At 42.9% G+C, this 12,586-nt stretch overlaps 1 protein-coding gene across 2 annotated transcripts in view; it reads right to left on the bottom strand.

Annotated features, from left to right (window-relative positions):
- Positions 1-12,586, bottom strand: part of PDZD2 (PDZ domain containing 2) — a 141,385-nt gene that overhangs the window by 30,163 nt on the left and 98,636 nt on the right. For both annotated transcript variants that reach the window (XM_030470174.1, XM_030470175.1), the window contains 7 exons: positions 11,005-11,116; positions 9,009-9,157; positions 7,923-8,042; positions 5,294-5,408; positions 3,473-3,546; positions 3,086-3,311; positions 1,924-2,041 (listed from right to left, as the gene is read on the bottom strand). In XM_030470174.1, the coding sequence (XP_030326034.1) occupies positions 1,924-2,041; positions 3,086-3,311; positions 3,473-3,546; positions 5,294-5,408; positions 7,923-8,042; positions 9,009-9,157; positions 11,005-11,116 (914 nt within the window). The remainder of the gene's footprint in view (positions 1-1,923; positions 2,042-3,085; positions 3,312-3,472; positions 3,547-5,293; positions 5,409-7,922; positions 8,043-9,008; positions 9,158-11,004; positions 11,117-12,586) is intronic.

The following is a 12,586-nucleotide window of genomic DNA, read 5'->3' as shown; positions in this document are numbered from 1 at the left end:
GAAAAAATTAGATTCAGATGGGCTGTTCTTTTCCATCATATTGAATTACATAACACTAAACACACTGATAAGAAATTAATGATTTAGATAAGAGTTTACAAAATTACTCCAGGAAAAAAATTGAGTGAGATAAGCCTGCAGGTATTTGCTTCAAACTAAGATATAGAACCCATTAAAAAGAAAAAAAAAACCCAAACAACAACAAAACCCAAACCAACAAACAACAAAAACTCTTCTGAAAGGAAAGCACTTATTGTTTACTTTTGTTTTCCCAATTTCCTAACTCTTGCTCATGGTGCTCAGACATGTACAACTATTCAAAAGAAAAGATCATTAGCTAGGGATATCATTAAAGCATTCTCATAATTACTAGGGCATTTGCTTTAAATAGACATTCTCAAATAGTCTATTACTGCTGATTTATATTGGGCTACTTGTGACAATGGATATGAATTTACACCGTGATTCCACATGTCAAAGGTAAAATGGCAATTGCACGTGGCAGCCTTCAGTAACCCATACTTCTGGTATAGGCTCAGAAAAGCAAAGGGTGACCTATCGGTTCTGTAATCATGCTGCTGCTCTGCCCATCGTTTAGATTTACACACCTATTAGAAACTACACAAATGGAGTCACTTACACAGGCACATCATTGAGAAGGGAAGCTCAGATACAGAGGAGCTGGATTCAAACCTCTCTGGTATTGTAAAGCCAGTATTTTATTAACAAAGTTTTCCAAAAATCAAAACCGTCCTCTAAGTTTTGGCTATGGAGTCATAAACCACTGATGGGACAACAGAAGCAATGTCTCAAAGAAGCAAGCTAGAAATCTGGGAAGCATGCCTGGATATAATCAATCATTAAACTTAATAAATGATACAGCTGTTACATACAGATGCAACCAGGATTGCAATCTTTTCCAAAGAGGCTTACAAGAAAGCAAGTTAGCATTAGATACTGTCTGCTATAGACATTTCTATATGGTAGGAACTTTAAAGGGCTTTGGGAGGGATGCCACCACAAAATTATCTTCTTCCCTTATTCCAAAAAATCCAATTGCTCTATCACAGTTCGCCTGGAAAGCAAGTAAACAGAAAGGTACTCCGTACTCATGTGAAAGCAATGCATTTGGCTCAGCCTCCCTGCACCAGTGCTCACAGTACACGTTCAAGGCGGATCACGCAGCCCAGTGGGTCTGCAGCACAGCCTCCCCTCCCAAGCGATGTTCCCAGCACCCACCAGCATTTATGCAGGGACGCAGAAAGGTGGAAGATTTCCTCCAATAGTTTTTAAAAATGTAGCCTCCAGGAGAGGAACAGCAAATAACTTTCTGCCACTTAATCCAACCTAAAGCACAAGGGAACAATTGCTTCTCTCTCTTACAGTTCATTAAAGACATCTAAACTCCATGACAGAGTAAATGAGACGGGCAGGTCAGTCTGCAGCAATCCTGCCAGACTGATAGTAAGGGCAGAAAAGCACTGCTGCAGCCATGGGCACAAACAGCTGCAAGAACATCTCCCCCAGCTCTTTTCAAGAGAGTTTCAGGTGACTGAGCTTTTAGCAGAGCTCTGCAAATTTCCTCCCAGTCTGGGGTCTCTGGCTGCAGCTCTGACAAAAAGACATGAGGCTGCACTTCTTGCTGCTCTCCCTTCTCAAAGGGTGCTATTAGGCTCAGCTTTCTGTATAGAGAATTAAAAGAGAAAAATCAACCACAACCTTAATGATTGTGCTGCTTCCAGCACACAGAATAATGTTTCCTCGGTATTTAATACCCCTTTGGAATGTCTTTATTTAAATGTTTTCTTTTTGGTTGACTCCTAAGTATAAATCCCCTTCATGCTACACCAACCCATCGGTGAAAACAAAATCTCAATCCATTTTATTGTAAAACCACTCCAGCATGTTTCTGCTTTAACTAACCTTAATCTGCCATCCATTTTAGCCACTGATCCTGGGGCCAGGCTGTGAATGTATATCCCCGGAGAACTGTTTTCCAGCGTGAGACAACAGGCACCAATGCCAAGCCCAACCCCTGGCTCTGTGAAAAACAAGTACAAAGAAAAGTAGCAGATTGTAATCACACAGGACACACAAATGTTTGTGTTCCCACATCCCATCTAAGACCAAGACTCATGTATTGTTTCAGGGCTGGCCTTCAGTGCAGTCAGTCAGGAAGCCAAGACCAACAAGTGGAAATCAGGATTTAAAATATCTGATCCTGACTGTTTTCTGAGATCCATCACTCCCAGAAAATTCTCTGTGTGGCGTGAGAACCGCCTGGAAATGTCACAGAAGGTCTGATCTGGTCCAAGGCACAAAGAAGTGGGGGAGCAATGCAATAAAGATGTCACTTAAAATCACTGCAAAAAACATGAGTACAGAAGATGCTATCAACCGTACTGCTCTCTTTTGTTATATATAGGCATGGCATTCCTCAGCAAATTGGCAGGAAGAAGGGTGAGGCACTATCTCCGGTTCAGTAATTACCTCTGTACACTTCGCTTTTTCTTTCCTTCAGGTAAGAGCATTCCTAACATATGAATTGCTGCACATCTCATATTCTCTCTCCAAATTTTTAATCCAACCTTTAAAATCAGCATCTTTTAAGCCTCTGAAATAGGCATATTTGTCGTACCACATACAGCATATCCTCTAAATTAATCTTGTACAATTATTGATAATGAGAGCAACCCTTATGCAGGAGAGCAGCTCATTTGGGCAATTTTGAGCACTCTACAGAGCTTTGCCTTCCCCAGAGCTGCTGTTTGCCAGCAGAGCACAATGATTTGGGCTGCTGAGAGGCTGATTCACATTTTGCTCAGTATCTCACAGCCTCCCTTTTTCAGCAGCATAGACACTGACTGCTACCCATTACAGTCTGCTGACTCTGGAGCAGGAAGATGTGGAAGGGGGAAGTCTTCAGAAGTTTCTGCATTAGAGGATGCTTTTCTTCCCCATCCTGTGGTTCAAGATCAGATGGACACAGGTAGGTTCCCTGGATATTAGAGCCTCTAATCTGTTCCCAAAACCTCCCTTAAGACAGAGGGATTTGTTCTCCAAGCCCATCTCAATGGAGCCCCACCTTTATTGAGTGTCACATCCATGACTATCCTGTCCTTCGGGCCAGGTCCTTTGCGGCTGGAGGAGGAACTGTCCACCTCATCGGCACCAGTGGCTGGCATGCCACCGCTAGCACTGGAGCTGGGCGAGCTGGAGCGGCTCAGCAAGGTGGGAGTCACGCAGGGCGTGAGGCTTGGGCTACGCAGCCGTGTGCGCACTGTCAGGGTCACCACACCTTTCTTGAGTTGCTGGAGAGACATCAGAGAACCCCAATAAGGTGACATGACGCACCAGCATTTGCCAGTAAACCTGCATACAGTAATCTGTGGCAGTCAAAGGATGTAAAGCTGAGGGTATGAAATGGCACTGAAAAGGAGCATGAATCTCTCCCACAGTACATCCATGTTACCTTAAATCTCTGAATGGCCTCCTGATGGGTCAGTCCTTGTAGAGACTCTCCATTAACTTCTAGGATTTCATCCCCTGGTAATTAGATACAGAAAATTAAGTCAGCAATATACAGACTATACAGAGATGTAAAAAAACTTTTCCTGCACATAAGGCGACCTGCTATTATGAAGATTCCAATTAACTGCTCAGAAAAAGCCTTTTACTGTTCTCAGTTTATTTTCACTTGTCCTAATGCCTTTACAAGTTAATAGTGATGAATTAGCAGAGTAAAGACTGTTATTCAGCAGAGATCCTTAACTTGGCATTTTCATACTAACAAACACACTTAAAACACCATGGATTTTAACTGAAGTCTGAAAATAGATGCTCATAACATGGAAGTCCAAAGGGACTATAAAACCCCCTTTCTTTTGTGAACATCAATAGGAGAAATGAGAATGTAAGTGAAACACAGTGGCATGTCACTCCAAAGCCTGTTAGGAGAAAACTAACCTTCCATCCACATGCAGAAAGAAAATGTGTCATCTTACTAAATGCCTGTGGATGGAGAAGCATGTATCCCAGACACTGCGATAGCAAATAACCTTCTTACCCAATGAACACATCCCATCACATTTCTACCTGCTTCCAGGCTCTGGGTCTTACTACTTACACACAGTTATGGGGATCTACCTTCATTTTATTAAAAGAGGTTCATCATGATCCAGATTTATGTTCTGCAAATTTACTTGCATCTGTGTAAAATTAGATGGGCCGATGTCACCAGCCAAAGCTGCCCCTCCTCTCCTTTCCTGGCCCAGTAAAAACAAATAATTAAATAAATTAATAAAGGGAATGCAAGCTTTGTATAGCCTGCAAAGGGACTATGGCACAGCTACTACTTATTGGCTTCCCACGGTGAGTGCACAATCTATGCGACAGGGACACAAGCTTCCTTCTAGCAGCGAGTGTGAGAGTTGGCACCAAAGACAGCCTCAAATACAACAAGTGTGATGAGATATAAAGAGGGCAATGATGATATGAGAAGGAGAGGAGTAACACAGGAGTAGCTTGAGAGAAGTAACACAGGAGCAGCTTTCTGTGGAAGACAAGTAACACAACCCCTGCAGAAGAGTTGTCAACCACCACTCTAAACTCATGGTCACTTTGTATTTTCAACAGTAAGTAAGTGTGTGTCTTTTTGGCATAGCACTCAGACCAGGGTGCAAACACACACAGAGCAGGTTATATGTACGGCTCAGAGATCAAGCCTGCAAAAGCTGTAATAAAATCAGGATATTATCTGCTTCTCCAACCGGCTGCGTGATCTTACTGCCAATACCATCTTTCCTCTTCTATTTTTCTGGTTATGACTCTTACTTCTTGATTTATGTCAAAATCATACCAAGACGCTTAGAGAGCACAATGGCCCAAAATAGCCTCTCCCCAGCATGTCCTTCTGTATAACCCCTTCTTGGACCAGCCTCTTTAAGCCAGATGTTGGTTGGACAGATGCATTTCATGGCTATCAATAACCCTCTCCAACTGAAGAACTGCGGTTTATGTCTTGGGCAAATAAAGTTCACTGAAGAGGAAGGAGAAAAAAAAAAAAAACAAACCAAACCATCATGCTGTAGTTTGCCCTTCTCAATATGCAATATAATCAGGTTAACTGCTATGAATGACCTTCTCAGGATGGACAAACAGGGTGTGTCATATCCTCCACAGCCTCTTGTTGATAGCCAGGTACTTAAATAAAGCTGTACTTGAATTCTACTGCTGGACTGAAATAATATCCCACTGTGGTCCTTTACATGTAATTCGATTCTCTCTACTGTACCTTCTTTAAGTCTCCCATCAGCAGCCGCTGCTCCATTCGGGAATATAGTCTTCACAAAAATCCCCATGCGTCCACGAGCAGAATCCTGTCCTCCCACAATGCTGAATCCAAGACCCTATAAAAAAGGGAGAAGACACAGATGGCACCTTACTTTGTTAATACCTGTGTGGGAAAGACTGCTGGTAACATATAAGTCAAAGGAAAGATGAAAACCTAAAAGCTTCTGATGAATTGCACTGCCATCTTACTCTCTGCTTGCATTTCCTCATTTGCTTTCACTCTAATACCAACACACTTATCAGCCCAAAAAGTATCAGCAGGCACCTTAAGCTGAAATAGTAAAAATGCCATTTCGAGATTACTTAAAAAAAAAATCCACTGGGCCAATGGCTTTATGTTATCCTACTCGCATTTTAAAAACCGTAACACATTGCTTCTAAATTGACAGACAGTAGATTTCCACCCCTGAGATCTATATCCAGGATTAACTGTAGTTTTTTTTGCTGTCACAGATCCTACATTTCCTCAGGAAAGGAAAAAAAAAAAAAGAAGCTTAAGAACATGACATAAGGTCAGTGCTGTAATGTCAGGAATGCAGCTGGAAGGGGGCTGCCATGGGGGGCTGCCACACTCATGTCTCCAGAATAATTAAAAATGTACATGTTCCATGTTGTATTTAAATAAATCTAGATCAATACATTCCCCAGGGCTCCATCTGTTAGCTCTCGCCCCTGCATTGCCCCGGCTGGCTGCGGGACCGCCTTGTGAAGCTGATCAGGGAACGGATGAGCACAGCAGAATGAACCTCTCCCCCTTCTGCTGAGTTATTTCCCAGCCAAATTACTTCCTCGATCCACCTCTCACCCCCCCATATTTCTCCTGTTGTCACTGCTGTACATGTATTTTACAGAATAAAGAGAAAAGTCACCAACCAGGTGGACAAGGGAAGTGGAAGTGGAAAACTGCTGTGCTTCAATGATCTGAAGCCACTGTTATTATTAGCGCCTCAGGCACTGCTCTCCAGCTGAGGGATGCTGCCAGGGCAGTCACTGTGTTTACAACCCAATACAACAACCAGCTCTTTTGTTTTACTCTGTGAATATAAAGTAGACTACCACCGTTATGAGCTTCTAGTAATCTGATAAAACATTACTTATTTCTAGAAAGGAAGCATCTTGGCTCCCCTGCGCAACACAAAATAACTGTTCACTGTGCAATTATCAACTGCAAAGCAACCTACAGAAAACAGGAGGCTCCTGGCACTCCTCTGCACAGATACAGCAATTATCCCCTAACTCTGTGGGGTATGGTGGGAGAAATACAGCTGCAAAGCACAGCAGCTCCCATGTTAGCCCACCTTCCCGGAGAAGTGCTGCCACTCCATAGCACAAAACCACCCCTTGAAGATCTACCTACAGATGAAACACAAAGGCAAACACTTGGCTAGCAACATGGTGTCTCTGTGGAAATACTTTTCAAGTCCAGAGACTGCATAAAGATCATAAAGCAAATGCTACTGCACAAATTGTACACAGTGGAACCCCTAACAGAGGTGATCACTCAAATGGTGGGTGGAAGGCACCCGAAAGAGCAGCTGTTTGAGGTGGTTGATGATCACTAGAGTCTGCATGGTCCCAACTGCTTTTTAATACCTTGGAGCTAACTGCAGAAAGACAGGAGAAGGGGCCTTATACCACAGGGAGGAATAATCCAATTCTTATGAGAAAAATAGGATAAAAAAAAAGTGTGTACATGGAAAATGAGAAAATATTCACTTGGAAATGTCATTAAAGACCTGAAGCTCCCAAAACAAGGAGAGAGATAGCAAACATCAAGCATCAATCTACCCAGAAAAGTCACTATTTCTAACTTTTTGCTAAACTTAAAGCACAACAAGGAATTTGTTTTGCATTTGAGCTTAAAAGTCAAAACAAGTCTTTTTAGTCCAAAACATATCCATCTGATGAATACAAAGGGTTATTTCAGAAAAAGACATGCATATTTAAATGACAGCCCTAATACTACTGTGGATTAGATTAGGGAAAACAATATACACCTAGGTTAATGCTTGTCTATTTTCTGTTAGCATTCAGCCAGCTGGTATCTAGCAAATGTGCAAACATATTACTGGGGGGAGAAAAGAGGACTGTTTGACCCAGAGAATTCAGTGCTCTCAGACAAGCAATCAACCAACCAGGAAACTATCTTTGGGTTTAACACTTAATTTCCAGTGATGTTTTTTTACTGTATCCAGATTCCACATAGATAACATATGCTTGTCCGTAAATATGCACGCAAAGAGGTACTCTTCTGTAGCTGCACCAACTTTGCATAAACATACATATTTAGAGAACCAGTATTAATATTTGGTATCACAGTAATCACCAGGAGCCCCAAATCAGAATGAATGCCACTCCGCGTCAAGCGCATGACACAAACATCACTTCCCCTGCATTTTGCAGGTGTAACTTTGGCATTCACATTTGAAAATGGGATTTGTTTATCATTATCATTATTATTATTATGGGCCACCTTGAGAACTGCTGGAAGTCCTGGGCAATGGGAGACATCTCTTAAAACACCAGCTCTTGCTACATGTGAGAAACCAGCCACATGCAGAAATCCTCACCTTGCCTTGCCCCTTCATCAGAACGATGTTGGAAATGATGGACGGCTGGGTCAGTCTCCATGGAGATTCCACCTGGGCGGCACTGAAGGAACGTGTGGATTTCTTTACGATATGGTAGTCCTAACAAACATAGCAAACAGCGGAAGTCACTCTCATTGCTTGGCACAGGCACTAGGATATAATACCGGGAAAATTGCATGTGTCAGGGAGAGAAGTGAGGGGGGGATCTTACAGATATAGTCAGAAAAATGTTCGACGGATGAAATCCTATCTCATTACAGTCAAAGTGAACCTTGACACAGTAATTTTCCCGCATTTTGCACAGTAGGATCATTTTGTAATGTACCAGTCACAATTTAAATTAAAAAGATTAAGAGTAGCCTCATGATATACTGAAGTCCTTATCTGCTTTACAAGAAGAAAAAAAAAATAAAGGAAAAAAGAAAAAAGCCTTCATCATCAAATCATTAAAATAAAGAGAAGCAGGATTTTTTGGTTTAAGTCCTCACATCTCTAAGAACCACAATGCACAGAATCATAGAGTAATTTGGGTTGGAAGGGACCTTCAAAGTTCATCTAGTCCAACCCCCCTGCAATGAGCAGGAACATCTTCATCTAGATCAGGTTGCCCAGAACCACATCCAGCCTGGCCTTGAATGTCACCAGGGATGGCACATCCACCACCTCTCTGGGCAACCCGGGCCAGTATTTTACTACCCTCATTGTAAAGAATTTTTGTCTCACATCTAGCCTGGATCTCCTCTCTTTAGGTTAAAATCATCACCCCTCATCCTGTCGCAACAGGCCCTGCTAAAACGTCTCTCCCCATCTTTCTCACAGGCCCTTCTCGTAGAAGTCTTGGGACCTTCTATCCACAGCACGAAGTGCCCCCTTCACTATCCTCAGAGTAAAGAAGTTCTCCATAGGTGGCCAACACAACCAATTTTGGAGCACAGGCCTGCTTTCTGTCGCTGTGATGTATCTACATGGCCTTATTTCACTACTCTCACGTCTATGAGCTCTAGACAGATCTTGGAGGACGGAGCACAGCGAGATGCTCAGACCCAGCCCTGCCTTTGCACCCACCTGCCTGGCTCCTGCCGACTCCAGCTGCTGGGGCAGAGAGTGCTTTCTTCCACCTCGGGAATATTTCACTGCTATTTCATAAGTCGATTCTCCATTTTCCACCATCAGCTCATCATCTTCTCCCACGGACTCCAAACGGGATCCAGCACCTTGGGAAAACCACAGAAACACATCCCGCAAACATCTCAGAGCTGCTTTATCCTCTTGCCAGCATGCAGTAATAGTTTTGATCATCCCCAGCTAAAAATCTCCTCCTGCTGTCATAGGTTTTCTACAGTCTTTCAGCAATGCTGAACTCCTCAGCACCGCTGCTTGTGGCAGTAAGAAAAAGCAGAAGATAATTGAGCCGGTAGCTCAGGGACAGGAAAGAAATTCAGCTGTTCTCACCCAATGGCACTTGCCAGTGCACTAAGCTCTCAGCTTCATTTATTTAAAATTAAAAGACCTGACACTGTAGCAGTATTCATTTCTGGAGGTGTCATGTCACTTCAAGGGAAATTTTTCTGGAATGGAAAAAGGAAAAATGTGCCAATGAAATGCTATTTTCTTTCCTTCTGGCGATGATCCTAGTCATCTTAAAGAGGAGGAGAGTGCAGAGTTCACGTAAGAAACAGAATTATTTGTCTTAAAGGACATCCTGTAATTAGCTGCAGAGTACCCTCCTCCTCACACCAGGGCTCCTCCAATTCTCATTTTCTCTGAGGTCCCCACAGGACCCCCAGTCACAGCAGTTCCTGAACATTTACCCTTGCCATTTTCCTACCACACAGGGAAGGGACATTAACCCATATCTTACAGATGAAAACCCAAGACACAGACAGGCTAAATTCACACAAGCTGGATTTCATTATGTGGTGTTAAGATTACCTTAAACCAACTTTAAGTTTGTGCTGCCACAGAAAGGAGCAGATATGCTTTCCCTTCATCCTCCCTTACTCTGCGGATAGGGCTCACAAGCCATGGGCTGAGGTGGACCCACTGCAGATTTGCCCGGGAGAGCCCCAAACCCATTTCCTGCCACCTCCTCCTTGCCTGGGGGCTGTGCAAGCATTGCTACCAGTGCCAGGGAGTGAAGGAGCACAGAGCTGGGCACTCACTTGTTTTCACTCAGCATTAAAGCAATTCTGCTGTCGCATCCATAGGCAGAATTTGTACCCGCTCCAAGAGTGCAGTTTAAACCCCCTCCCTGCTCTGGGGTGTGAAATTACCTGTGGTTTTAAAGTTCTTCTTCCCTGGGCACAGAGGGCACTGCTGCTGAAGCACACAGCCAGGACAGCTATCTTGGCAGGACCCAGCTTCCTGGCACTTCTTTCACTCGCAAACCCTCCTGGCACCTACCACTAATCCTTTCCTGTCACGTCTCCCTCTCTTCTTCTAGAAGAACAGTTACATATCTGTGTTTTCTGCCCTTCTCTGAATGCAGCTTCCCTTCCCACACTGCAGCCCAAGCTCACCCACAGCTCAGGGCCATCAGCACTCACAGGAACCAGGGCTGGATCTCCAGTGAGCCTCCAACACACAGCCGCAGGGGCTACAGGCAGAGGAGCTCCCTGGAGGATGCTAAAAATATCAGAGTAAATCTAAATTAAGCTGAGACAGCAGGGATGGAGCCTCAGAAAGAAATAGGGATGAGAACATGATACAACACTGCACACAGGTTACTCTTAAGACCTGGGGGCAAAGTAATAGAAAATCTGGGGAGTATTTGCCATATTTAGTATTTTGATGATGATGTGCTGAAATATATTCCTCACCTCAGTATCAGAACACACTGAAATATATAGGGAAGAAGACACAGAGAAAAGAAGAAAAAAAGAAAAAAGCTTCATCCTTCTGTCCATTCAAAATTCCCTGGCTGGGAAGGCTGGGACTTCCCTTCCAAATTAAGCTAATATGATCTCCAAAGGAAAGAAATCCTATCTCACTTTAAGACAGTTAAAATAAATACACAACACAAAAATTCTGCAATTGCTATCTTTTATCAACCCAGCTTTACCTTGGGATCGACTTCTGTATTTCAGTATGCCACTTCCTAGATTTGGACTCGGGTTGTTTCCTTTGGACGCTTCTGCACAAGCTGGATCTTGAGACTTCTCAGTTTCCATCACCTAAAAAAAAAAAAAAAAAAAAAGTTTAAAAACTTATAATTATTTAGTTGTAAACCTGAGAGGTTGATGGAATTCGTCTCATTTTTACAAAGGGACAGAAAATTCCACTGCACATTATCTTTTTTTTCCAAAACATGTCATTATATTAAGCCAGCACACATTTTTGCAAGTAATTTTCCACAATGTCTTTGGATGTTATTGTAAATTTTACCAATGGGTACAGGTACAGCTCACTATGGACAGGGATCCTCTGCAGGGTACCACACTAATGCCTCCAGCACCAACGGCACCTCATTCACGTGCTTCCACACGGACTTTAACAAAATTTTAATGCTGCTTTTATTGCAGTTTGTTCAGCTCAGCAAGCTTACAAAGACATCATATCGAGAAAACCATTTTAAACAGAAGTTATTTTATTGATAGTGTTTGGGGCTGAATGCCGATACATGATGGATGAAAAGCTAATTTAACAGAAAGTTATGAAAATTATATAGCTAAGCACTTACATGAGAAGCATTAGAAATGCTCAACTTAAATTTGCACATGGAATAGCAACCCCTGCCACCCTGACTAAATACACTGAGACAGCCTGTTTACCTCCTTGTTTGCCTAGCCAGAGGCGACAATACAAGGTGATAATGAGCAGCAGCAGCACGGCCACATGGCCAGGGATGAGCAGAGCTGCCTGTGTACAAAGCCCACAGAGACTCTCCTCAAGCCATGCCCTGTGGCAGAGCCTGGTGACCTCCTTCTCCACGCACTGCTTCCTTTACTGAGCTATAGCAGCATCCCTGTCCTCGATGTGTCCCTCCACAGCAATCCTCAACACGCTCCCCTTGTACACACTCATTCTTCTACATTTTCACCCCATCACCCACCACGCATTCTCTGAATGATTATTCAGACAGCTCATGGCAAGGACCACAAAATTTCCAATATGACTTACTGGTTGTACTGTACTTTTAATGCACTATAGAAACTGCTGGAAATCGGTTTATAAGATATCCCACCCAAATGACTGAACATTCTTACTACTTCCACTATTCAAGCTTAAAAATAGCAGAATCTTCCCCAGAACCTATCTCCTATCTACTGGTTTCTCTTATCCCCAAACCAAGGAAGACATAAGTTTATCTTTCGCACAGAGTCTAGATTTTGTAATTTCAGTTCAAAGGGTAAAAACTTCAGGAAAACATAAAACTGGAGATAACAGAAGGCTGGAATAGAAACTTGCTTTTTATTCCTTCCCCTTTAACATGAATAGCTACATGTAATTTACACATACTTTGCACATCCTAGCTAGTTCTTGTTGATTTTTCAAGGCATTGCAGCAACTACTTCAGAGCCCAATTCTAGTATCAAATGCTTTGCAGCTCACAGCTCGGTGCAATCAGATTCATCTGAAGAAGAAAATAACCACACCAGTCTGAAAAAACACGTGTTTATGATTTGCCCATCCTAATGAGGCAC

Source organism: Strigops habroptila, chromosome Z, assembly GCF_004027225.2.
Source record: "Strigops habroptila isolate Jane chromosome Z, bStrHab1.2.pri, whole genome shotgun sequence".
Classification (NCBI taxonomy): Eukaryota; Metazoa; Chordata; class Aves; order Psittaciformes; family Psittacidae; genus Strigops; species Strigops habroptila.
This window is presented reverse-complemented; position numbering and strand designations above follow the sequence as displayed.